The 25,138-nt window shown below is 37.8% G+C and overlaps 1 protein-coding gene across 4 annotated transcripts in view; it reads left to right on the plus strand.

The window, feature by feature from the left end:
- IPO11 (importin 11) overlaps nucleotides 1–25,138 on the plus strand; it is a 103,628-nt gene that overhangs the window by 6,460 nt on the left and 72,030 nt on the right. For all 4 annotated transcript variants that reach the window (XM_035309037.1, XM_035309039.1, XM_035309040.1 and 1 more), the window contains exons 3-11: nucleotides 2,350–2,432; nucleotides 2,719–2,862; nucleotides 5,588–5,688; nucleotides 10,860–10,932; nucleotides 14,533–14,736; nucleotides 19,679–19,811; nucleotides 20,741–20,799; nucleotides 21,643–21,691; nucleotides 24,703–24,773. In XM_035309037.1, coding sequence (XP_035164928.1) covers nucleotides 2,725–2,862; nucleotides 5,588–5,688; nucleotides 10,860–10,932; nucleotides 14,533–14,736; nucleotides 19,679–19,811; nucleotides 20,741–20,799; nucleotides 21,643–21,691; nucleotides 24,703–24,773 — 828 coding nt within the window. In that variant the 5' untranslated portion in view covers nucleotides 2,350–2,432; nucleotides 2,719–2,724. The remainder of the gene's footprint in view (nucleotides 1–2,349; nucleotides 2,433–2,718; nucleotides 2,863–5,587; nucleotides 5,689–10,859; nucleotides 10,933–14,532; nucleotides 14,737–19,678; nucleotides 19,812–20,740; nucleotides 20,800–21,642; nucleotides 21,692–24,702; nucleotides 24,774–25,138) is intronic.

The following is a 25,138-nucleotide window of genomic DNA, read 5'->3' on the forward strand; positions in this document are numbered from 1 at the left end:
AAAAAAAAAAAAAAAAAAAAAAAAAAAAAAACTCCTTTTCTGCATTCAATTCAAATGTAATTGAGAACCAGTTTTGTTTACCAAACATGATCTTAGTTTTTTAGTGAAAAATCAGTTGTTACATAAAAGTTCATTAATGATTTTTTCCCATGTCCTTACAATGGATATTTACAGCAAGTATCTGAATATGTGCCACAGAATTGCTGTTGATACACGTGCAGTTTTCCTGTGCAAATCATTCTTTGAAGAACATGGTTCAGCAAAAGGCTTAAAATAAAACTTATTTGGAATTTAATAAAATATGTAACGTTTTGCTTAAGCACCTACACACTGCAAGCCTGTTAACGTTCACAAGTTGTCTTTTTGGTTTTTACCTCACAGTTAATGTTCAGCTATTTTTTTAGTTGATTAGGTACTCCAAAATCACACTTTATCAGGGCCTGTTTGCTGGGGTAAAATAAAAATGTATTTATTTTGGAAAGCAGATAGTTTGACTTTTAAATGGAAATAAATGAAATCACTTCAAATATGAATTGCAGTTTTGATCTTTTAGGAGTTGAGATCTATTTCGTCTTTTGTGCAAACTCTACGTCTACTTCTTAGGATGTTTTACCCCCATTTACTTCTTTTCCTTTATTCTTTTCCCTCACTACCTTTCTTTTAGGTTCTCTGAAATTCTATTAGCTATAATAGACCTACTGTAGCACTACAGTGTTTATACCAGAAAAATCTGAACGTATCTTTTACTGCAGCTTTGATTGTATGTCTGTTTTACTCAAGTTCTTTGTGCTGTGCAATATAAAGTTCCTGTTGTGATCCATGTGAGTTAACGCACTGTTTTTATGTGCTGCCATTGTCTTGCTACTTCCTGGTTAATTTTGGCTGTGCAGTGATGCAGACAGAGAGCATAAGGTAATCAAGATACCAAAATATCCCCTGAAAGGGAGAAAAATTAATGTTATAGCACGTAAATATGTTGTCTTACGATCGTGTCTACAAGATTATTTACAGGTTTATCATTTCATGATTACTTTTGATGGAAGAATGAACCTAGCAGAACTTTTAGTATAACACCCAAGTCTTAGCTTGACACTGTTTCTTGGTTCTGCGCAGACCAGTACTGGTTTGATTTTACAGTGTGCGCCAGGGTCTTGGTTCCGTGGAAACTGATGACCTTCTAAGAAACAAGCTAAGAACTTCAGTGTTTAAAGTTATGTGAAGGTCTCATAATCTTAGGAAATATTAAGAGAATCTGTGAGCTGATAAAGGTTTAAATGGTACAAGTACCTAAGAAGAAATAGAAGGTAAATTGTTTTTGTACAGCAGTTAAAGCAGAGACATATAAAGATGTATCACATGGCAAGTATAAAACAGTAGATTCCTTACTCCTTTTCAGTTACTGCTGTAGAGAGAAATGATTTAGTGGTTAGTATTTTTGAAAGTATGCTAAGGTTTGTTTTTTCAACCCTAAAACCTTTAAGCTTTTAGTCTTTTTTCATTAAGGAAGATTGGAGACATACATATCTTGTGAATTCTTAGATTTTTTTCCATTTAATTGTGCAGGGCTATTTCTGGAATAACAAATCTTTAATCTTATTTTTTGTTTTGGTTTTGGGGTGGTTTCTGTTTTTTCAAAAGAAAATTTTACACCTGTGTCAGAATAAGGTTTGATTTTTCTGGTTTTCTTGCTATCATTGTAACAATTTTCTCTTTTTTTTTTTTGGGGGTCGGGGGTGAAATTGGAATGATAATTTCTTTTTCAATTTCAAATAAAAACAAATATTGATACATGTTTATAATAGATAAATAAACTGTGCTTGTTTCTTTCTTTGGAAAACTTAAGTATAGAAATATTTTAACATGTTACTGGGTTACAATAAATTTACATAGGTTATAAATGGAGGTTTTTGTAGACAGGAAACCAGTTCGGTTAATTGTCAAATTTTGTAGTGGTTTTTGTATACGTTTCTCTTCAATTCGTTTTAATTCTTTTCCTACAGTCCTTCTCTTCTCTGTGTCATTTGGAGGGCAATGTTTTGGTTTGTATTTATAGATCATAAGAATGTATTTATATTGGAAATTACGCAGCTGGCACTCTCAGTTTGTCTGAGTATAATCTGATGCTAAATAGATAATAAAGTAATACAAATATGTTGAGGAAAATTCAATTTCATTGAGAACTCTAATTGAATAGGATTCCAGAAATCATCCTTTAAAGTAGATATAAAATGTCTATGTATACTTGAATGATGGAATTTAATGATTAGAAATGGATCAGTTTTTCTTTTGAGGAAAAACTATTTTGAAAATAGAGAGCTGTTAATACTCTGCATATTTTTCCCGTTACAGTTAACCCCATGGTGTTGCCTGCTTGGAGCTGAAGTTTATTGTGACTTGCAGTTTTGCTCTGTCTGCTGTGCTTCACAGGAGAGGTAACCAGTTTCAAATCAAAATATTTTCCGTAATTCCTCAAATGTAGTAAATGTGCTTGTAGTGACAGACTTCATATTTGCTTTTAGCTGTGGAGGGTTTTCTGAAAGCAGAATAGTATAATCACTTCTGTACGTTCATACTGCGTTTGAGTGGGTGTGATGTTATCATACACAGTGTAGTCTAATAAAAGTTAGTGTGATTTGTTTAGATAAAATGCATGGAAATTACTTTTCTGTATTTGCTGTCTTCTTTTAAGTGTTTTTCTTCCTTTTTAAATGTTCTCAGACTTTCATGGATCTCAACAGTGCAAGCAGTATTGTTTTGCAAGTCTTGACGCAAGCTACTAGTCAAGATACTGCAGTACTGAAACCAGCTGAGGAACAACTGAAGCAGTGGGAGACGCAGCCAGGTTTTTATTCAGTCTTGTTGGTAAGTTACAGTGCAGAAGTGTTATTACTTACATTGTGAATAAATTTGAATGTGACTTTTTTAGAACGCTGTTGAACAGTGATGTCTAGCTGAGGGAGGCTTTTAGTTGTCATGGCCCAGCTGCTGGTATCTGTACACTATGCCATGCTAAGCATTGCTATCACTGTCTCAAAGCAGATTATTTTCCCAGTTGTTCACAAAAAGGAGGAAATCCATCTTCTAGCATCATGAATGATTGGGCCTCTAGTGCTAAACCTGTTGTTGTCCTCTTGTGAACTGTAGATAACAGAAGGCCATTGCCAAAGAAATTGCCTCTACCACCGCAGGAGGTAGTGACAGTTGTATATGCCAAGGAAATACACTTTTTTTCTTTATTGTGGAGGTGGTGCATTGTGACAGTTTTGTAGAAGAAAAGCTCCCCATGCTTTTCAGTGTACTGAGTTTGATACCCACTTTGGATTGGTTTCCTTATCAGCAGAGGGACTTCCAAGGAGATTACCTGACTGGCTGGTAGTAAGGTTCCCGACATGGAAAAGATGAAAACTTGTGAAGGTACCACTGCTGTTGATGAAACAGATGCGTTAGCATGTTGCAAGGTGATGGAAACACACTCTAAGAAGGAGGCCCAATAGTTTCAGAGGAGACACTCAGAATTTAACAGTGTTGTTCTTGTATTCCTTTGTGTATGTGTTTATATTAACTATAAAGTCTTAAAAAACGTGCAGATAAACTTCTTTTTCTACAAATGTCTGCCTTCAGTGGGCACAATGACACAGAGTTGTGTGGTGACATTCTGTTCTCTGCAGACCCCCTTGTTTGAAAAGGTGAAGCAAGTCAGGATTTAGGAAGAGATTGAGCTGCCAAATTTAGTTTTACCTGCTGCTTAGTGTTTTGGTAGTGACAAACAATCTTGAAAGAAAACAGCAGAAATTGCCTCTGAATTCTTTGTTTTCTGAGCATTAGACCCTTACAGCTCATGTGGTGGACATGATGAATGCTCACAGCTGTAATTGAAGTTGGTGGGAGTTTTAGATATAATGGCTAAAAACTGAGGCATTTAAAAGGATCAAATCCTGTTAATTCTATTAATGTGATGAAGTAGACCTGTTTGGGGACACGTGAGCCTTTCTTCAAGCATGAAATATAAACAGTGATCTTCCAAACCAAATAGAAGTGGAGAATCTCTACTTTGTTTAACTTGATTAAGGGAATCTGACTGTCTGAAAGAGAAGGTAGCTCGTAACTTCTTAGTGGAGCAGAAAATGAGGTCTTGAGGGGTAAAGTAGGGGGTTGTAAATGGAGAGTTGGTAAGACAGCTAATCCCTATGGGATAGGGGAGTCATGTAAGTACTTAATGTCAGATAGCTCTTATGGGATGATCAAGACAGAAAACCATAATTCACAGTGAAACGTATCTGTGAATCTATAGCCTTTAGTACCCAGTGGAGATGTTAATATTTATTTCTATGCTTCTTTTGAAGGTGTTATGTACCTCTCTCGAAGAACAGAGATGAAAAGTCAGAGTTAGAGTGCTTGTTTGTTTTGAAAAGCAACCTTTGTCCTTTACCAGTTGTATGAGTTTGTGGTGTTCTTGTAGCTGTAATGCCGTCACAGAAATTACAGCCTTTCTGATATTTTTCTAAAGGTTGCTAGTCTTGAACTACCTTTGTAGCATGTAAGTGTTTGCTTTGTAGTGACTGGGGTTTGTGGCTTTTTTGGTGTGTCGCTTGATGATCTTAGGTTTCTATAGTCCTGAGCTCTTTGAAGAGTGTATTTTCCATTTCATCAAACTTGGCACCCAGTTGCAGCAGAATCTTCTGACCTGAAACCTGGTGTTTTAGTAGAGTTCTGAAGCTAACTAATTCAAGTGCACTATAAAATAAAAACACTGAGATCCTGTCTGTTTATTCCCCAAAGAAGAGAGTAATGTCTCACACCCTCAAGATGAAACCATCTAGTGTAGTCACCCTTTTCCTAAGGGGATGGTGGACACAGCTGTAAAGCAGCAGGAGAGCTGGTATCCATAGTAGTACCTGTATTAAGTTTCAATAGCCATCGTTTATTTCAGCTTTTCCCAGCTGGTTAATTTTACCATATAAAGTAGTACCTGTATGTGTTTGCATGCATTTGTGTGTATTTGTATGTATTGTGTGTGCGAATATATGTATGTACTCAGATGCCTATGTATCTCTAGCAGCAGAAACTAATTTTCAAGAATAAGCATATGCAAGTTTGAGAGTTGCTCTCCTACCAGGTCACTGTTTTCCTGCCTACCATATTGGTAGTGGGGAAGGATTTTGGCATGGGTCAAGATAATGAAGAAATTTCTCGAAAGATTTTGGAAATGTGCATAATATAGAATATTTTTTTACTGCAGACAGAATCCATCTGTTTTGTTATAAAATGTAATAACTGGTTGATGCTAGTAGTTATTACTGTTATATTCCCTGTTCAGCCAGACAAGATCAGAATTATCCTTACATTATACATTGGGCTTATTTTTTATAAATTATTAGACCTAGTGCGAAGCATTTCTGTCATCTTCTAAAAATAGTTTTTAACACATTATTTCACTTGTCTGTTAAATGCTGACTGTGCATTTTGCTTATATACAACTGTATATACAGAGGTATGCGTATTTATACATATGCCAGTGCGTAAGTTTATACAACTTCTGTCCTGTGAGTGTCATGGTGAATAACTTCTAACTTATTTTTTTAAACAGAACATCTTCACAAATCATACCCTGGATGTGAATGTCAGATGGTTAGCTGTGCTGTACTTCAAAAATGGAATTGATCGCTATTGGAGACGAGTTGCACCACAGTAAGTTCTAGTTTTCTTGCACTTAACCTACAATAGGTGTTGTTACACTTACCCAATTGGAAAACAGTATGTTTCTTGGCTGATAGCAGCGTCTTTGGAATTTATGGTGGAATTGATAGAACATTTCAATATTGAGGATCACTAATGAATCAATCTGTTTTCATATTACTTCTTACAACTTTGTTCATATTTTACTCTCAAAAACAGAGTTACAAGTTTTATTTCATAGATGCTAGATTTTGAAGTAGCATAAGTTTTATAAATTTATGACCTAGATTATTAGATGTGACAGGTGGGAGGTTTCTTGGAGAGGCTATTTGAGATGCATTAATTCAGAATTCTTACTGAATATATAGAAAAATAGAATGGTTTGGGTTCCAACTACCTTGCCTTGGGCAGGGACACCTCCCACTAGACCAGGTTGCCTGGAGCCCCCCTTGGGCAGGGACACCTCCCAGTACACCAGGTTGCCTGGAGCCCCATCCAGCCTGGCCTTGAGCACTTCTGGGGATGGGGCATCCACAGCTCCTCTGGGCAACCAGTGCCAGTGCCTCACCACCCTCTGAGCAGATAACTTTTTCCTGATGTCTAATCTAAATATACCCTTTTTTGAGTTCGATGCCATTTCCTCTTGTTCTCTTTTATATGAGAGAGAGGCAGTAGCTGTCATGATAGAAAGTTCTGGTCCTTTTTCTGTTGTTCTGATAATGCATGATAGAAAGTTCTCCAAAGAAATTAAAAATCTTGCCAGTATTCTTGAGCATTTACTTAAAAGTTAAGAGTACCATTATAATCTGTGGTAACTACAGAGCTATATACTTGTCACTGCTCTGTGTGGAGTTTTCTTTTTCCTTTAAAAGCAGATGTAATTTTAAGAAGGGTTTCAATTTTCCTTAGTTTTTTGGGAGCTATGACATAACCTGGAAGTGTTAAGTCTGCTTTTTAGAAGCTAATGATACCGATAGGTGGAACATCAGTGTCAGGTCGTGTAGGGTGTAAACTGGAATTTCATGTCCAGTTTTTGTACAGTATAATTGTAAACTAAAAAGAAAAACTAAAACTCAGAAAGTATGGCATGGTTTCCATTATGTTGAGTGAAGTAGTTTAGTGTAGTTTGCCTTGCACTGTAATATTTTTTTAAGATCCACCAAGTTTATGTGGCAGTAAGAGGGAAAAGTGGTGAAATTCTGTACCTACAGGACACTTCAAATAGTGTGGTATTCAATTATTACATGAAGCACTGGGATTTTTGTATAGGTGGATTAGTATATGATTGAAAAATGTATGCAGATCCCTTTTTTTGAGAGGAAAATACTATCTTGGGCATGGTTAAAATTAGAAGATAATGCAGTTTACATTACTACTGCTTACTTAACAAGTATTAGTCAAACCTGTTAAGATGCATTGTTCCAATGTGTTATTTTTTTTTAGATAGGTATTAGTAGCACTGGCGTAAAAGTCAATAATTAATTTCCTGCAGAAGTAATGACTGCAGTCTTTGTCTGAGGTAAAAAATGAGTAACAGTCTTTCAACAAACTTCTACTGTTGCAAATTTAATGCAATTAAAAATAAAAAACATTGGTTACTATTAAAGATTGCATGGAGTAAGTCCATGTTAGATTTTCACACAGCCCATTTTTAACCCTATTCTAATTGTCTTTCTCAGTTTCTTTTATGGGACATCTTGCCAGTATTTTGTGCTCACACAGATCAGTTTTCTTTTATTTGAATATGTTGAAATCATTTTGAGAAATACTGTTCTTAGTGGCAATTTCTCAGTCAATTGTTCTTTGAAACAGTTGTGTTTTAGATACCATGATTTTTGGAGGCTACATTCAACAGGTGGCATTTTTTTTTGTCCTTGCATAATACTCATCTTTCACCTCATCTCTCAGATCAGCAGCTCTCACTTGTCCATACATAGTAGTATGTCAAAGCTTGCTCTGATCTTCCTAGACTGGTTGGAAAAATCGTCCTGTTGACACTTCTGCAATTTGCCAAATTTGACATTTGGTGCGTAGATTGAAGAGCTGTGAGAGTTCTTGCAGATAAATTACTTCTTCATGTAGCTTTAATTTATTAGTAAAACAGCTACAGAAGGATTCTTTTAGACTGCTAATCTTGAATATTTATATACTTGTGGAGAATCTTGAATCTCTAAACACTTCCTCAGCAAGTTAAATGCCTCTGTTGTACAAGTGTATTGAAGTTTTCTTTCTGTCTAGCAGGACTAGTTTTACTCTACTTCTTTGTGTGGTTTCACAACTGCTACAACTACAAGGCAGGAAAATATACATTGAGATCATGAATTCTTTGGAGAATACAGTGGTTGAGTGTTTCATTATAATAAAATACATAGTTACAGAAGGGTGAATACAAACTATTTTTTTAAAAGAAAATGAACCTTCTGAAATATTTTGCTTTTTGCACACATTTACCACTGCTATTTATCCTACTCATACTACTCATTCTTTACCTGCCTTAGACTAGAATTAGCATTTTTGGGTGAGAGTATATTTAGAGATGGGCATTTGAATGTGCTTTCTATTTTTCCCAGGCAGTTTTCCAGATTGCTACAGGAAGGAGTCTACGATTGTAACAGCCTGTTTTCAGGCACAATTTGGTCTATCTTTTGGAAGTGTTGCCAGCTTCCTCATTTTACAATTTTGCACATTTTTGGCTTCTTTAGAAAATAATTCTTTAATCTGAATGGTATTAAGGGTTCATTTTCCTGAAAATACTTTTGATTTCACAGATAATTTCTATTCTTTTGTGTACTAATTCTTTGATTTGATTACGTTGGTATTAACTTACATAATAATTTTGTTTTAACACTAATTATCTTCAGATTCATATTTCTCGTTTATGAAATAGTTGAAAAAAGATCAAAAACTTTGAAACTGCAAACTGTAGAAGAGTAAAACACAGAGTTTAAAATTGTTCTGCAGATGATCTTAATTTTTTCTTTGTGATTCAGCACTGAGGTGCAACAATTTGTTGAATAACATGCATTCTTCCTAATTTCTGGTTTGCCTACAACTTCGCTATGGAGTTGTGGGTTTTTCTTGCAATATAGTAAAGGAGGTTAAAGATAAGATTTTCAGTGGTTACGACTTTGAACTCTGCAGTAGCTGAATATGTAGTTGGGGTTTCAGTGTCCAGCAGATGTCACTGTTGGATTAGCTACATGGTAAATTCATCTGTCCTCCTGTGAGTGGCTAGAGTCTACTTCACTCATACAAATCACAAAAAAATGCACTACACCACTTGAATCCTAGTTTCTTAAATTCTTATACTTACTATTTGCCAGCTTTGCTTGTCATAAGCTTTTGTATTTGAGGAGTTCATCTTCATAAGCCCTTTTTTTTTTTTTTTTTTCAAATTACTTTTGAAAATAAGGCTTATTATGCAGTAATAAGTCACCAGTGAAACAATGAATGGCCCACCGTTGTGTACAATACTTAGTGCTATGTCTTTGATTTGGGAAATAGTAAATATTCAGAGGATGATAAAAAGTAAAAATAACAGAATTGTTGCCAGTATTTGATCTTAGGGTTAATCCTACTTTTTTGTAGGCTCCACGTCCTCCTCATGTTAGGGATCCCAGAGCTAAATGCAGCACTCTAGGTAGGGTCTCACAAGATCAGAGCAGAGGGGGAGAATCACCTCCTTTGTCTTACTAGCCATCCAGATCAACTGCACCACACAGCTTGGTGCCTATGTCAAACTTGGTGAGGGTGCACTCAATCCCAACCAAGTCACTGTTGCTGACAAAGATGTTAAATTTAGCCAGTCCCAATACTGACCACTGAGGAACACCACTTGTCAGTGGTCTCTGTTTGGACACTGAGCCATTCACTGCAACTCTCTGAATGCAGCCACCCAGCCAATTCCTTATTGGAGTGGTCCATCTGTCAAATCTAATTTGGAGACAAGGTGTTGTGTGGGACAGTGTCAAACGCTTTGCACAAGTCCAGGCAGAGGATGTCAGTTGCTCTTCCCCTATCTACCAAAGCTGCAGCCCCATTGTAGAAGGCCAGCAAATATGTCAGGCATGTGTGCCCTCAGTGAAGCTGTGGTGGCTGTCACCAGTCACCTCCTTATTTTCCATGTGCCTAAGTGTCGTTTGCAGGAGGATGTGTTCCATGATGTTACCTGGCACAGAGTTGAGACTGAATGGCCTCTAGTTCCCCAGGTTGACTTTTTTTCCCCATTTTAAAGAAACAGATGTTATGATTCCCCTCTTCCAATCAATGGGAACTACACAGGACTGCCACAACTTCTCAAACATGATTGAGAATGGCTTAGCAATTTCATCCACTGGTTCCTTTAGGTCCTTTGGTTACATCTTACAGGACTTGTGCACCTCATTCCCCCAGTTCCTTCCTTTGCCTTCTGCGACTTGAGTGGTGTGCCTAGAGCACTTCCTGGTGCAGATTGAGGCAAAAAAGTCATTGAGTACCTCAGCCTTCCCCATTTCACGCGTAACCAGGTCTCCTGTTTCCTTCTTGAGAGCCCCCATGTTTTCCCTAGTCTTCCTTTTATCAGTGATGTACTTCTAGAAGTCCTTCTTGTTGCCCTTGACATCCCTGGCCGTATTCAATTCTACCTGGGCTTTAGCTGTCCTAACTTGACCCCTGGCTGCTCAGACAGTGTCTCTGTGTTCATCCCTCATTACTTGTCCACCCTCTGTAAGCAACATAACTTTCTTACTTTAGTACTTTCTTAGTTCAGTAAGTTTAAAAGGATTATTGCTTTTGTATCTGATTGCCTTATTCTTAGCACCTTTTTGTTGTGATCCACTAGCGTACATGGGCCAAGTCATGCTTCAGTCATAATTGTCATATTAATCACTGTATAACAACTCCTTAAGAACAACCAGTTTATATAGCTTTTTTCATTAACGTAGCTGTGTACCATACTCTATATGTGAACTTTGTCTTTTGTCTCTTGGGTTTGCAGAGGTCACAATAAATCTGATTTCAAAAGGCTTCATAAATACTTGGTTGTTTCACTGTTCCCTCTCTTTTCAAATACCTTGAGATAGCAAAATTACAGTGGATGTGCTCCCTTCTGTGTCCATTAATTGTGACAAAATAATTCTAAATATGAATTACTAGTTGGGTTTTGTTGAAAATGAAATGATATTCTAATAATTGTATCCTGACAGTGCTCTTTCTGAAGAAGAAAAAACTACATTGCGTGCTGGACTTATTGCCAACTTTAATGAGCCAGTGAACCAGGTTAGTGATGAATGACTAATCATTACTGTCCTAGCAAATGCTAGTATTGGTGTATAATTTGGTTTCTTTATTTACAAAGTGTATGAGAATAATAATGAAGTTGACAAGTTGCAATTTACGTGTTGCCTCTCAATGATTTTCTGTATATCATAATTCAGTGTGGTCTCTTTCTTGTTTCGTTTTGCTTTTTTGTTTTGTTTGTTCTTTGTTGCCGTGACAGTTCATGTTGCCCCTTACTGTTCATGCAGCTGCTGGGTGAAATGATTCAGGCAATGGGTGTTGCTCAAAAATAATCCTCTCCCTACTCCTGCTCTTTTGTGACTTACTTTCTTCAGATGTATCTGTTCTCTCAGTTTGATCTGACTCCCAGTATAGCCATACACGGGAGTGTGGTGGCGTTGGTGTAGCAGAAACGAGCTGTTGAAAAAGCTGCTGCATAAACCTGCCTAAGCGGTATTGCTGTCACATGTCTAATCACAGCATTAATTAATTTAAATAAGCATGATAAAGATGCAGTATGATGGCGTCTTGTCTTACATAATTTAAAGTGACTAATATTAAGCTACTGTTTTGATTAGAATAAGGATTTATTGTTAAATTGATTTTAGAGCTAATGCTAAGGGTTCAAAATATGCATAGATGAATCAGTCTTCCTTTTGTTACAGTATTCTTGCTCATAGATTGGGATTCTGAAAGGAAGTTATTAGCTAATATTTTAAGTTAGGTCTTAAAGAACTTGGAAGACAAAACATAGGTATGATTTGCAAAAGGTAAAACTTAAACAGAAAAGGTATAGGAAACAAGCTTTCATTCTGCAGACAGTTCAGTTTTTAACTTCTCTTAAATTCCTTTGTGGGATTAGTGCTATTCATAGGATTACAGCAATGTATCAAAGGATAATTTATGCTTTGTAGAATCAGTCACTTCTGTAGTGATGATTTTGAGTAAAATTTAGTTTTTATTTCAAATATATTTTTTAAATGCCAGTAGGCATAGGAATTGTTAAATTTTTCATGTAAGTACCATTTCAGTGTAAAAGTATGACCAAATATTACTTGTTTATTTTTCAACCAAAAGAAACGATGAAGTGTTTCATGCTGGACTGTAATGCATGCATCATTTATGCTATTGCTAGGTAGTGCAGAGTTTAGCATATACTTTATTTTAAAGTGGCTGCATGATACTCACATTTCTAAAAAAATATGTTAAATGTAATTATGTGTATGAAAAACAATTGCAACTTTATCAGTAAGCTCTCCCATTAGTATTTAGTCAGTTTACCTGCAAACACAGTAGTATATCTTACAGTTGCACATTCCACTGCTGATGACTAGTTAGGCAACTTAAGACTGTAGTTGGATGCAGAAACTTGAACCTTTTAAACTGACAATTCTAAGAATATGGATTTCCGTATTTATCTGCATCTGTATGACACTGTCAGGATTCAATCTTTTAAGATGTGGAGGGATTTATTTTATGCCAGCACTGTGCTCCTAAGTGTTTGCCCAGACAGTTGTTGTGATATTGAAGTGAATTTATAGAGACTTTATTGATGCTTATTCAAAGGATGCAGCATGATTCATGAACCACAGATAAGCCACACAGAATTTTGTGCTATGTATCCTGCATATTGTTTGCTAACATGCTTTGATGTTAAGGTTCTTGGGGCACGCATAGTTGGCAGTTGCAGAAAGGTATTTCAGTCCATTTCCCTTGCTTCCCTATCACCCAAACCGTACTATAGGTATCTTGATGTTTCCTCTCAGAGGAAATGCTCATTCAGTCCCTGCCCTGCTAAGCCTGAAATTTGGTATCTTGTTGTTCTTCGTGAGTGCCATTTTTTTTAGTCACAGATGCTTCATAATAGTTCCTTGTGCTTTCTGCATCATTAAAGGTAGGAAAATTATAACTGTTTTATGTATAAAAATGAAAACAAAAACAAATAACAAAAAAGTACCTCAAAATATAAGAATTAGACATGGTGTTATGATGACTTCCTCTGACTTCCAGGGGAGGGGAGAAGAAAAACAAAATGTAGGTTGGAAGCATAATTTCCATGCCCTCTGATGATATTTACCATATGGAGGGAACAGTGAAATAAAATGCTCCTTGAAGTGTGACATCAGATTTTTTTTCTACTTAAATAGCCAATAGCTCAAGACAAAAGTACTCTTAGCATCCCTGTAGAAGTTCCTTGTGTCGTATCTGGAAAAGAGTTTATTTGCTTCCTTCTGCCAATCAACATCACTTGATACAAGAGTAAATAAATCTCCTGGTTCTTCTTTGCAAACTTTGACATCAGCTTTCTTACGAAAGCTCCCTTAGCAAGCTGGCAGTGATGAATATTGTAGAGAGTTTTGTGGAGGTGGTCAGACTTCATATTTAACAGCTAAGCAAGCAGTAAAGGAAGGAGGGCATGGTTATTATCTCTTATGCCCTTAAGTTGCTGGAATTACCTTTGATAACATCAGAAGGTAACTTCTTTTCTAGTGTAGTGGTTGTAGTAAGTGTGGGAACAACGGCTTCATTATGGTTATCTGATGAAGGGCCTTTTCAGTGTGAAGGAGATAACAGACACAGCCTGATCGATGAGGGCTGACAGATGATGCCACACACCAAGAGTCTACAGCCACTAACTGGTGGGCAATTAAGGAACTCTAGGCATGGCTCTGAAGAGAGTCAGCCTGGACTTTGCAAGGGATTAGAACTGGGAAAGAACAACATAATGAGGTTTGGGGTTATTTGGGATGAGGGTATATAAAACTATGCAAAGATTATTAAGAAATGTTTAGGGGGAGACGTAAAGTGGGGAATAGGCAGGAAGGTGTATAGGAGGAGCCAGCCCTGTAAACCACAGCTGGTCAATACCCTTGTCTGAACAATTGTTGTGCCTGATCACTACAGTCTGTCCTATCTTCAGGTTAAATCCCTTCTTGGATATCTTTTGGTGTAATCTCACACTCTTGCATGTGTGCACTGCAAGGGATAGGTACCAGCTAGTAGTGAAACTGGTGTGTTTGGTGCCAGCAACTGAAGTTGGAGGGTACAGGTGTCCCTGACCTGAGCTATGAGGATCTAGGGCAGGTGAGAGCTATTTGGATGGGACTGTTGGTCACAGGCCTAGGTGCCAGTAGTTGGAGGGAAGGAAAATCTCTGTCTAAAAGTTAAAAATCACACCTAGGGATAGCAGAAATAAGGGTGATTGGTATTCACAATTCTATGGTATATTTTTTTGCAGAAAGTGGTAGAAAAGATGATTAACTAAAAAGTGTTTCCCAAGTATTTGATTCTTCATTAACATGATTTCTAGTACAAATGACTTCAGTGATCTTTATGTAAAATTTAAATAGTTTAGTGAGCTCAACATTTTATGTAATATTTACTCTAATCATAAAATTGAAATACAGTTTTTTTTCCACTTTGTGTTCTGCAAACTTTAAAATAGCTTAAGGGAAAAAAAACACAAACTCTGTCAATCTGTACTAACTTATTTTTAATTCAGGTTTTATTTGGCTGCTAAATTCTGCAGTGTCTGTTTTCTAAATTATTTTTGACACTGTGGTACCTGTATTTATTTTTTTCTTTTTTCTTTTTTTGCAGATAGCAACTCAGATCTCTGTGCTAATAGCTAAAGTTGCCAGGGTGGACTGCCCAAGGCAGTGGCCAGAACTGATACCCACTCTTCTAGAATCTGTGAAAGTCCAAGATGATCTTCGACAACACAGAGCATTACTTACCTTTTATCATGTTACAAAGACCCTGGCATCAAAACGGCTCGCTGCAGATAGGAAGCTTTTCTATGATGTAAGTAATGTGATGCACTGTTGTAGCGTATAGGCAAACAGCTTGTCTTATATGATTGCTGCTTCCCTGTGTTTAGCTGGCACTGAGTGAATGGCAGGTATATTGACTTTTATGTCTGTCTTTGAAGCAGAAAAACATCTTACTTTGGTGGTTATATGTACAATATGAAATACTTGAAAGTCCATTTCTTCATGAAATGTTTCTGAGACTTTTCTTAACTTTGTATGTGGCAAGTAATTTTATAACGTGACTCATGTTTATGACTTGGGTGGTTTTTTTTATAACAGCTGGTGTTAATAAGCAGAGTTTGATCTGCAGCACAATCTGTGCAAATCAGCCTTTTGTTATCAGGCCCTAAAGCAGGTGTTATATATAACTTGCAGTGTTTTTAGAAGATTGCTCTGGATTAATAACTCAATAGTTTAAACAGTGCCAAATTTTAGACTTCCATACCTCAATATTTTTTACTTTGTTATTAGTGGAAATGTGTTCATGATGTTCATGGCTTTTATCAGATCAACTTCGTTCTCCAGGTTAATTAAAAGATAAGATGTGAATGCAAATGCCAAGTCTTGTCTCATCCAGCTTGTAGTCTCCATTGTAAGATCCACTGATTAGAACACAAATTTGTCTTTGGTTGAATCTCCAGACCAGTTTGGCGTTAGGCAACAATACTGTACAGACAACTGAATTTAGTGAGCTAAATATCTTTTCTAAGCATGTTGCATTTGAAGTTTCAAAATTTTGTTTCATTTCTTGATTTAAAAAAAAAAAGCTTATCACACAGGTATTGAAGAATGCTTCTGAAGGTTTATGTATTTATCTGTGTAGAAATACTTCACGTGGTTGTGAGATCATCAAGGTGAAATTAAGTCAGCAGGAGCTTGAGGGACTGAAGGCTGATTCCTGTAATAGGACAGGACTGAGATGATATGCTTATGTGAGGGGTTTGTGTGTGGAGAAACAGTTTTTCCTCCCTCAGACATACATAGATACGGATGAATATAATCCCTATATAGGAAATATTTGTATTGAAATTTTGTAATCTGTTATACCATTATACACAACCTGAGTACTTGTACAATACAAGTTTTGGTAGATTCAGTTCTTTATTTGAAAGTAATAAAGAAAGAGCAAGATAATTACTTGTCTTCTAGCGTTCTCCTAAAATAAGCAGCTGTGAATGTTGCTGGTGCTTACGGAGATAGAAAAAATAATAGTAACAACCCAACCTCAAAGCTCCATCTACATAAATAGTCAAATCTCAGCACAGGGGCAGAAATGAATTAATAGGTCATAAGGTGTAGTATTGTTGAAGTTGTCTTGTCCAACAGTACCTTTGCTGTTTTTCAGCCATTTCACAAGGTTCAAAAAGAGCTCAGGAACCTTCAATCATATTTCACTTGTCTCCAGCAAGCTCATCAAGTTTGTATGAACCTTCTTCCTTGTGGAATATCATTTTTCCAGCACAACAGTTTCTTTGCATATTCTTTTGTTTGTAGAGAAAGAAGATCTCAGATGTGAAGAAAAGGCATATAACATTTTTTTTTTTAGATTTATAGGGCATTTCATATCCAAAATAGAATTGAAATTTCCTAACCTTTAAGCACAGACTAAGTCTTTACATTTAAATGTTTGTTGGTTTTTAGCTTTTGGATAAGTTTGATACCTAGAGTCCTTCTATCATCTGATTTGAAATTAACAGAAATATTAGAGTGTTCAGTTTCACTGTGAAGACAAATAAACAGCTCTGAACTCTGTATGTGCATAGTATTTTTAACCTTACGTGGAAAAAGGAGATTTTTTTGAGCATCTGGTAGTGTGGTATTCATATTTTATGATTTTTTTTTTAACAGCAGCAAAATTGGTCAACTTTGCAGTTTGCTTCTTCTGTCTCCTTTAAGTGGCATTCTTTAAGTGGCAGGTGATTTCTCTTGGACAGGTTATTATTTCTCATAATAAGTAAGAGCCATGCTAAACATTTTTACAGCTTTTGAGTGTCCGCACTTCCGAACTTTTGAAACAAGAACTTCAGAACTTTTTGAAACAAGTATCTTTTGAAACAAGAGGACAAGGTTTCTTATCCTAATTATTTATCTTAATTTTGAGTATCGATCATCTGGACAAGCCACATAGCTATTTTAGAAAAGATACCGTGAATTGCTGGAAATCAGTGAAAACATCAGTTACATTTTTTTTTCCAGTTTCTTAACAGTTTTTGGGCCTTCTCCAACCTGGCCTTGAACACCTCCATGGATGGGGCATCCAGAGCTTCTCTGGGCAACCTGTGCCTCACCTCCCTCTGAGTGAGAAGAATTTCCTCCTAACGTCTATAGTTGAAATCTCTCCTCTTTCAGCTTAAAAACATTCCTTCTTGTCCTATCATTATTTGCCTGAGCAAAAAGTCACTTCATCTTTTTTTTCTCTTTTTTTTTTTTTTTAATAAGCCCCCTTTAAGTAATGAAAAACTGCAATGAGGTGTCCTTGGAGCCTTCTCTTCTTCAGACTGAACAGCCCCAGCTCTCTCAACCTGTATTCATAGGAGGTGCTCCACCCCTTTGATCATCGTTGTGGCCCTCCTCTGGACTCACTTTAACAGCTCCACATCCTTGTGCTGGGGACCTCAGACCCAGGTGCAGGACTCCAAGTGGGGCCTCACAGGGACAGAGCAGAGGGGCACAATCCCCTCCCTCCACCTGCTGGCCACTGCTCTGTTGATGCAGCCCAGGATGCAGCTAGCTGTTTCTGCTGCCAATGCATGTTGCCAGCTCATGTTGAGCTTTTCATCCACCAGAAACCCCAAGTCTTTCTCTGTAGGGATGCTCTCAACGTGTGTCTGTACTTATGTCAGGAAATGCCCCAGCCCAGGGACAGTGTTGCTGCCACCAGCGCACCTTGCACCTGGACTTGTTGAACCTCATTAGGATCACATGGTCCCACTTCTCCAGCCTGTCCAGGTCCCTTTGGATGGCATCCCTTCCTTCTGGTGCATCAGCCACACCACTCAGCTTGCTGAGAGTGCACTCAATCCTGCTGTCATTATGATGTTGATAAAGATACTAAACAGCACTGGTCCCAAGACAGACCCTTGAGGGACACCACTTATCACCGGCCTCCACCTGGACATAGAGCCATTGACCACCATTCTCTGGCTGTGTCCATTGAGCTGATTCTTTATCTGCTGAATGGTCCACCGTCAAAATCCATCTCTCTCCAATTTGAAGATTTCATGTGGGACCATGTCAAAGACCTTACAGAAGTCCAGGTAGATATCGATCGATCTTCCCGTGTCAACTAATGCAGTCACCTTGCTATAGAAGGCCACCAGATCAGTCATGCACAATTCACCCTTGGTGCAGGCAAGGCTTCATGGCTTTACCTCTTTGTCTTGCATGTACCTTGACATTGCTTTCAGGAGGATCTGTTCCATGATCTTCCCAGACACCGAGCTGAGACTCACTGGCCTCTAGTTCCCCAGGTCTTCCTTTTTACTCTTCTAAAAATGGGAGTGATGTTTCCTCTTCTCCAGTCATCATTGTCTTCACCTGACTGCCAGGTCTTTTCAACTGTGATCGAGAGAGACTTGACATCTCCATCAGCCAGTTCCCTCAGGACCCTGGGATGCAAAGCATCAGGCCTCATAGATTTGTACCTGTTCAGTTTCACCAGGTGGTCACAAATCTGCACTTCGCTTAAAGTGGGAGCACTTTGCTCCCCCAGCCCCTGCCCAGAGTTTCAGGGACTCAAGAGATGTTGGAAGCCTGCCCGGCAGTGAAGGCTGAGGCAAAGAAGTTGCTGGGTACCTCAGCCTTCTCTGTGTCTATTGTCACCAGTCCTCACTTCTCATTTATCGGAGGGGGCACACTCTCCTTGGCCTTTGTTTTCTGGCCAATGTACATATGGAATCCCTTCTTGTTATTCTTTGCATCCCTTGCCAAGCTCAGTTCCATCCATGCCTTGGCTTTCTTGATCCCATCCCTGTGCTCTCCCCAGGCCACGTGTCCCTGTTTCCACTGCCTGTGCATTTCCTTCTTGTGCCTCAGTCTGACTAGCAGGTCCTTGCTCAGCCACCCTGGTTTCCTGCTGTCCCTTCTTGCTTTCTTATGCATTTATAATGATATTGCATATTTGTTCTTCAGCTTAGGTCTCTTACTACTACCACTATCACACTTTGTCTGCTTTATTGACTAAAGGAATTTAAATTAGCTTAGCCCCGTGACTAGGTCTTTAAGTACTGCAGTAATGCAAATTACAATTGCCATTTGAATGACTTCAGATGTTAAAAGTATGTGGTGGGTCTTCCTACTGGACAGTATATATATTTGTGGTTCTGTTACTTCCCCTTATTTTTAATAAAGCAATTACTATTTTGAAAACCATCAAGCATTCTATATTTTAAATGATTGGAGGTGAATCCAGGGTTTGCAGATATCATGGTAATAAGTTTCAGCGTAAGCGTTGTTCAGTACTTTTTTGCTTAGATATATACATGTAACTGCTACCTGTTTTCCCAGTGTAAGCTGATTCAGATGTTACCTATGGCGTAAGACAAATAGTTTAAATCTTGTGAGAGAGAAAGCAATGAGAACAGCTGAATTTTTTTTTTTTGAAGCTTTGTACTCTGTTATAGACCTATGGCTAGATCTAGTGAAAATCAGGTAAGAAAGGAGGCCTAGATAGTTAGCTTTAAAGTGATAGAGTCATAGAACAAGTAGTCATGGATGCAGATGAGTCTATCATAATATACTCAAGACAAGAAATTTTTCTGGAAAACAGCATTGGGTCAGTCTAACTCAGTATGACAAAGGAATGAGTGAAACACTGATGCTTATATTATACAAGAAGATGGATTAAGTAATATAATAGTCTCAATTGCCATTTAAAACTTATGAATATGTTGTAATACATTCAGGAAATCAAATATATTGGTGATCTTTTGCAGCTGGCATCTGGTATTTATAGCTTTGCGTGTTCCTTGTGGAATCATCATACAGATACGTTCCTACAACAAGCTTGTAGAGGGGATGAAGCTGCTGCTACAAATTCCTTAGAAAGAACCTTGTTATCATTGAAAGGTAATAATACAGAATAATCATTTAATACAAGTAATGAAATAAGTTTCTTCACACCAGATGGTAAACAGTTCTCTGGTAAAGAGTCTAACATCTGATAAAGCCATGCCTGTTGGGAAAGCCAATAGTTTTGTCTTCTTTTTACCTGTGCCTTTAGCAAAGCAGAATAAGAATGGTGCACTTGGAAGTGGAAGAAATTACCTTCGTGCCTCAGCACGCACCATTCTGACATGCATGTGGTAAGGAGTCCTAAGTCTTGGAGGTGGGAAAGTGGAAGGCATGACAGGACACATTTTTGTGTGTGTTGTAGTGTAGACTTGTATCTGTCTGTCTTATTTTAGGTGCTTAACTGAAGAATCTGAGGTGTGAATTTGTTTTGTTAAGTTCATCTCATGGTCAGTTAAGAGGTAGCTTTATTGGTCAGTTTAGATTTCAGGTTGATGCTTAGGTACTTAACAGTGGAATGATCGCATATCCTTACTGTACTTTGCTGCATTGAGGAATTAAAATATTTTTGTGTGGTGCCTGCAATGTGGTTGATATCAGTCCTGAATTATTTCAGAAGTTGTGGCATATAGCTTCTTTGGGATACTGGCAGTAACAAACCTGAGAAAATTAAAAAGATGGCATATGCATCCTAGCTTGGCCTTTTTCATTTACAGACCCCCCTTCCCTATAGAAGGTGAATATTTACAGCGTTTGCATAATTCTTTACAATTCAGTAATTCTTGGTGTTCTTTTCATTGGTTTTCATGTAATGTACAGAATTTTAAATTATTTCAAGAGATCATGTTAGGTACGGTTGAGGTATCCAAAAGCCCAAAATTAATGTATTTTTTTAATTTGGAAATTGGAAGAAATGCACAGCAACTAATCATGGTCTGAAGTCAGAACATGAGAAATATCTACACAAATAACTTCTCTTTTCCTAGTGCTTCGTAAACTAACAGTCCATGGATTTGTAGAACCTCATCGAAGTGCAGAGGTGATGGTAAGTAATATACATTTGTTTCTAATTTAAAAATATTTTGTCAATATTTCTGGTGTTACAACAATGTTTAAAGATGGCTGAAAGACACAGTTTTGTTTTGTAAAGGAAATTCAAGTAATATTCTCTCAAAGTTGCCCTCTCAAAGTTAAGGATCATCAGACCCTAGATAGATCCTAGGCACTGTGACATCAATGGCAAGATGTCTTTGGGGAAAGGAAAAAACAAACCTTAAAAGTGTCCCGTCCGGTTTGCGTCATGTGATAATAGCATCTCCCTCTACTGGAAGATTTCATGTGTACTCTTCCCCCATCGTTTGAAAGGATGTTTTCATTTAATGATGAATGTAATGATGTATTTATCCGTGATAGGTTTTTTCTGATTACGAGATGAAAGTTTATGGCATGCAGCCCATCTAGGGCAAAAACAACAACAAGAAAATGAAATCCAAACCTCTACTTCACCCCCACTGTTTACTTTGCTGAAAAAGTTGGGTACCTAACAGCTACATCCGAAACTGTGAAGTAGAGAACAGTTATACCTGCCATATTATATGCTGAGTTCAAGAGGAAAGATTGTAAAGCATACGTCTGTATTTACAGACTCCTCTTTCTATTGGAGATACTTTGCTATTTGTGTGGTGCTAACAAAGATCATCTATGCGGTCTGCTAGCTATCTCATTACTTGTTTCATGATGAAATTGCTTGTCCATTAAAATTAATTGCTTAATTAAAAGTGATCCTGTGATGTCTGATCTGTTAACATGTATGTTTGACTCAACTTTCTTTTCATAATACAGTGCAAAATGAACTTAATCTTTAGAAACACGTACTCGTATTTTTCAGGGTTTTCTACATGCAGTGTTTGAACGGCTAAAACAGTTTCTGGAGTGTAGTAAGTATCTTTACCTTTCCTTGTGTTGGTTAAATACTAGAAATTGGATGAAAGAGTAATGAAGTTGTATCATTTTTTTTTTTTTTTATTAAATGCACAGTTATTTTAAATGGTGCTCAAACTGCACAGGAAAGACTTAACTTTTTTTTTTTTTTTCTTTTGTATTGAAAGACTAAAACCCCACCAAAATCATACCTGGTGTTACAATGCCTATTTTGGGGCGAAGAAAATCTTAAGCTATGGAGTGACAAAGTATGCATATTCAAATATGTAGATACTACAGAAACACATATCATCTTGAATATTCTTGTTTTTCATATTTCCTTGAGTCTACTGTATTTTGATAACTGTCAAACATGAAATAATTACCACATTCAGCTATGTGTACTTTATGCCTGGCAGAATAGTAGGTCTTAGGCAGACAACCGCAGGTTAACACAGTCAACAGAAGTATAAGCATAATTGGTAAGTGTTACTGCTTTTGCACGGAAGTTACCTGAAGCAGGTAAAAAAAAAAAAATGCTCAGTGGTATTACATCTGAGCACACTGCTTTCCTGCTCACTTGTAGTAGGCCTGCAAAGCCATTCATTCATTTAATTCACCCATAGTGCAAACCACTCCTTAATTTGAAGCTTGTCAGGCCACTCTTTTAGGATTTAACAAATTTCTTTCCAATGTTTGATGTCTGAACTGAATAGAAATACTTTTTTGATACAAATGAAAGTAGTTGGTTTAGGAACTTGTACTTAGGTGAGAAGTGCTGATCTGGACTCTGAATCTTGTTTATAGGAAAGCTTACAGGAACTTCCACTCTGTGCAATGTCAAAACATTTTTTTTTTTGTCTTCTAAAATACAAGCTTCTCTGCATGCAGCTGTTTGCCCCTTCTGTTGTGCTGTAATCATGCTCCTTCTGCCCCTTCTTTCATTTTTGGCTATATAATCTCCTGGCATAAACTGAATGACTTTTAAGGCAATCCTATCTTGATGCTTGATGGTTGTCATAGGATTTAAATGTCCTAAGATAAGAAATGAGTTGAGGCTTACTATTTCCACTTTGATTTCTATAGAATCACAGAATGGTTTGGGTTGGAAAGGACCTTAAAGATCATCTAATTCCACCCCTTATCATCCGCAGGGACATCCCCCACCAGACCAAGTTGCCCAAGGCCCTATCCAGCCTGACCTTGAACACTTCCAGGGGTGGGGCATCCAGAGCTTCTCTGGGCAACCTGTGCCAGTGCCCCATCACCCTCTGAATAAAGAATTTCTTCCTAATACCAAATCTAAACCTACCGTCTTAGAGCCATTCCCCCTTGTCCTGTCACTACACTCACTCACTGGCAGAGTCCCTCCCCAGCTTTCCTGTAGGCCCCCTTCAGGCACTGGAAGTCTGCTATAAGGTCTCCCTGGAGCCTTTTCTTCTTCAGGCTGAAAAACCCTAACTCCCTCAGCCTGTCCTCACAGGAGGGGTGCTCCAGTTCATCCTCAAGGCCCTCCTCAGGACTTTCTCCAAGAGCTCCATGTCCTTGTGCTGGGGCCCCCAGAGTGCTTATGGTGGGGTCTCAAGAGAGCAGAGCAGAGGGCCAGAATCACCTCTCTTACCCTGCTCTCCATGCTTCTTTTGATGCAGCCCAGGATACGGTTGGCTCTCTGGGCTGCACGTGCAGATAGCCGGCTTATGTCAAGCTTCTTGTCCACTAAACTCCCACAGGTCCTTCTCCTCACAGCTGCTCTCAATCCGTTGTCCATCCAGCCTGTATTTGTGCTTAGGATTGCCCTGGCTCAGATGCAGGGCCTTGTACTTGGCCATGTTGAGTTCCACGAGATTCGCACAGGCTCACATCCCAAGCCTTCCCAGGTCCCTCTGAATGGTATCTCTTCCTTCCAGTGTGTGGAATGCACACCTCAGCTTGGTGTCATCTGCAGGCTTGGTGAGGGTGCACTCAATCCCACTGTCTGTGTCACTGGCAAAGATGTTAGTGCCAGTCCCAGTGCTCACCCCTGAGGAACACCACTCATTACTGATCTCTACCTGGACAGTGAGCCATTGACTGCAACCCTTTGAGTGTGACCATCTAAGACTTACCCACTGAGTGGTCCATCTGTCACATCCATTTCTCTCCAATTTAGAGACAAGAATATTGTGTGGAACAGTGCCAAATGCTTTGCACAAGTTCAGATAGATGATGTCAGTTGCTCTTCCCCTATCTACCAAAGCTGTAACCCTGTCAAAGAAGACCAGATTTTTCAGGCATGATGTGCCCTTAGTGAAGCCATGGTGGCTGTCACCACTCACCTCCTTATTTTCCATGTGTTTCCATGGTTTGTAGGAGGATGTGCTCCATTATGTTGCCTGGCACAAAGGTGAGACTGACTGGCCTGTAGTCTTTATCAGTAAGCTGTTTTTCAAAAGCATACACCACTAACTATAATGAAACTAGAATTTACTTCCAATATATCATCTTCTTTGCTTGTATGCTGTCAGTATGGCTTTCTTTATTTTTTCTATTTCTTATAAAAGCTTTATCATTGTTTTCTAAATTCAGACTGTTTTCCAGCGTCCATAATCTTTTTTTTTTTTTTTTTTATAATGGGGTTTTCTAGTAAAGCACATACATACATGTCTAATAAGGATATACCATAGTTTTCTTATAAGGGCATTTTAAGCTTTTCAGTGTGCTCTTGCTAGCATTTTGCTTGCATTATTTTGACTGTCTTTTATGATTGAGTGGTGTGTAATGATGTCCCAACTGTTTTATTCAGATTAGTTATAGTGACTTTCACTGCAGCTGAGACAAATGGTTAAAGATTATTTCTTTTGCAATACCCATTACCTTCAATTTATGACTTTGAATTTATTCTGCCATAGAACTTTTTTTCTGGCTGCTATAACCCCTGAACTGCAGATAAAACAAGTTGTTCACCAGTATTAACTTTTAAAGATGTAGTTATCCAGAAAGAAAAGGGGAGTCTGAAAAAATGATAGTTGTTAAATATCTGATTTACCAGGTAGAAGTATAAGAGCAGAAAACGTATGCAGAGATCGTCTAGAAAAGACTATAATTCTGTTCACTAAAGTGGTAAGTAAATTCTCCATACAGTTACTGAATAGATTTGAGCAGTGCAGTCCCCAGTCCCCAATATGTATGTTCCTTAAAACCAGTAGACTTCAGATCTTTTAAAGAAAAAGAAGGTACTGCAACTTGAAACTTCTTTGCTCTAAAATAGCCTTTTATTTTCCTTATTTTATTTTTTTTCCAGAAATTTATTTGTATATTCATGCTGACATAAATCACAGGAGCAAGGAATCCATTTCCTTAATGCAAATAGAATGGCATTCTATAAATAAATTATTAACTAGTCCTTTGTTTAAAAAAAGGTTAAAAAATCATGGTCTTTCTTAGAAATCATGAGTTTTTTCATCCAGTTAAGTACTTCTATACGT

Source organism: Oxyura jamaicensis, chromosome Z (genome assembly GCF_011077185.1).
Source record: "Oxyura jamaicensis isolate SHBP4307 breed ruddy duck chromosome Z, BPBGC_Ojam_1.0, whole genome shotgun sequence".
Taxonomy (NCBI): domain Eukaryota; kingdom Metazoa; phylum Chordata; class Aves; order Anseriformes; family Anatidae; genus Oxyura; species Oxyura jamaicensis.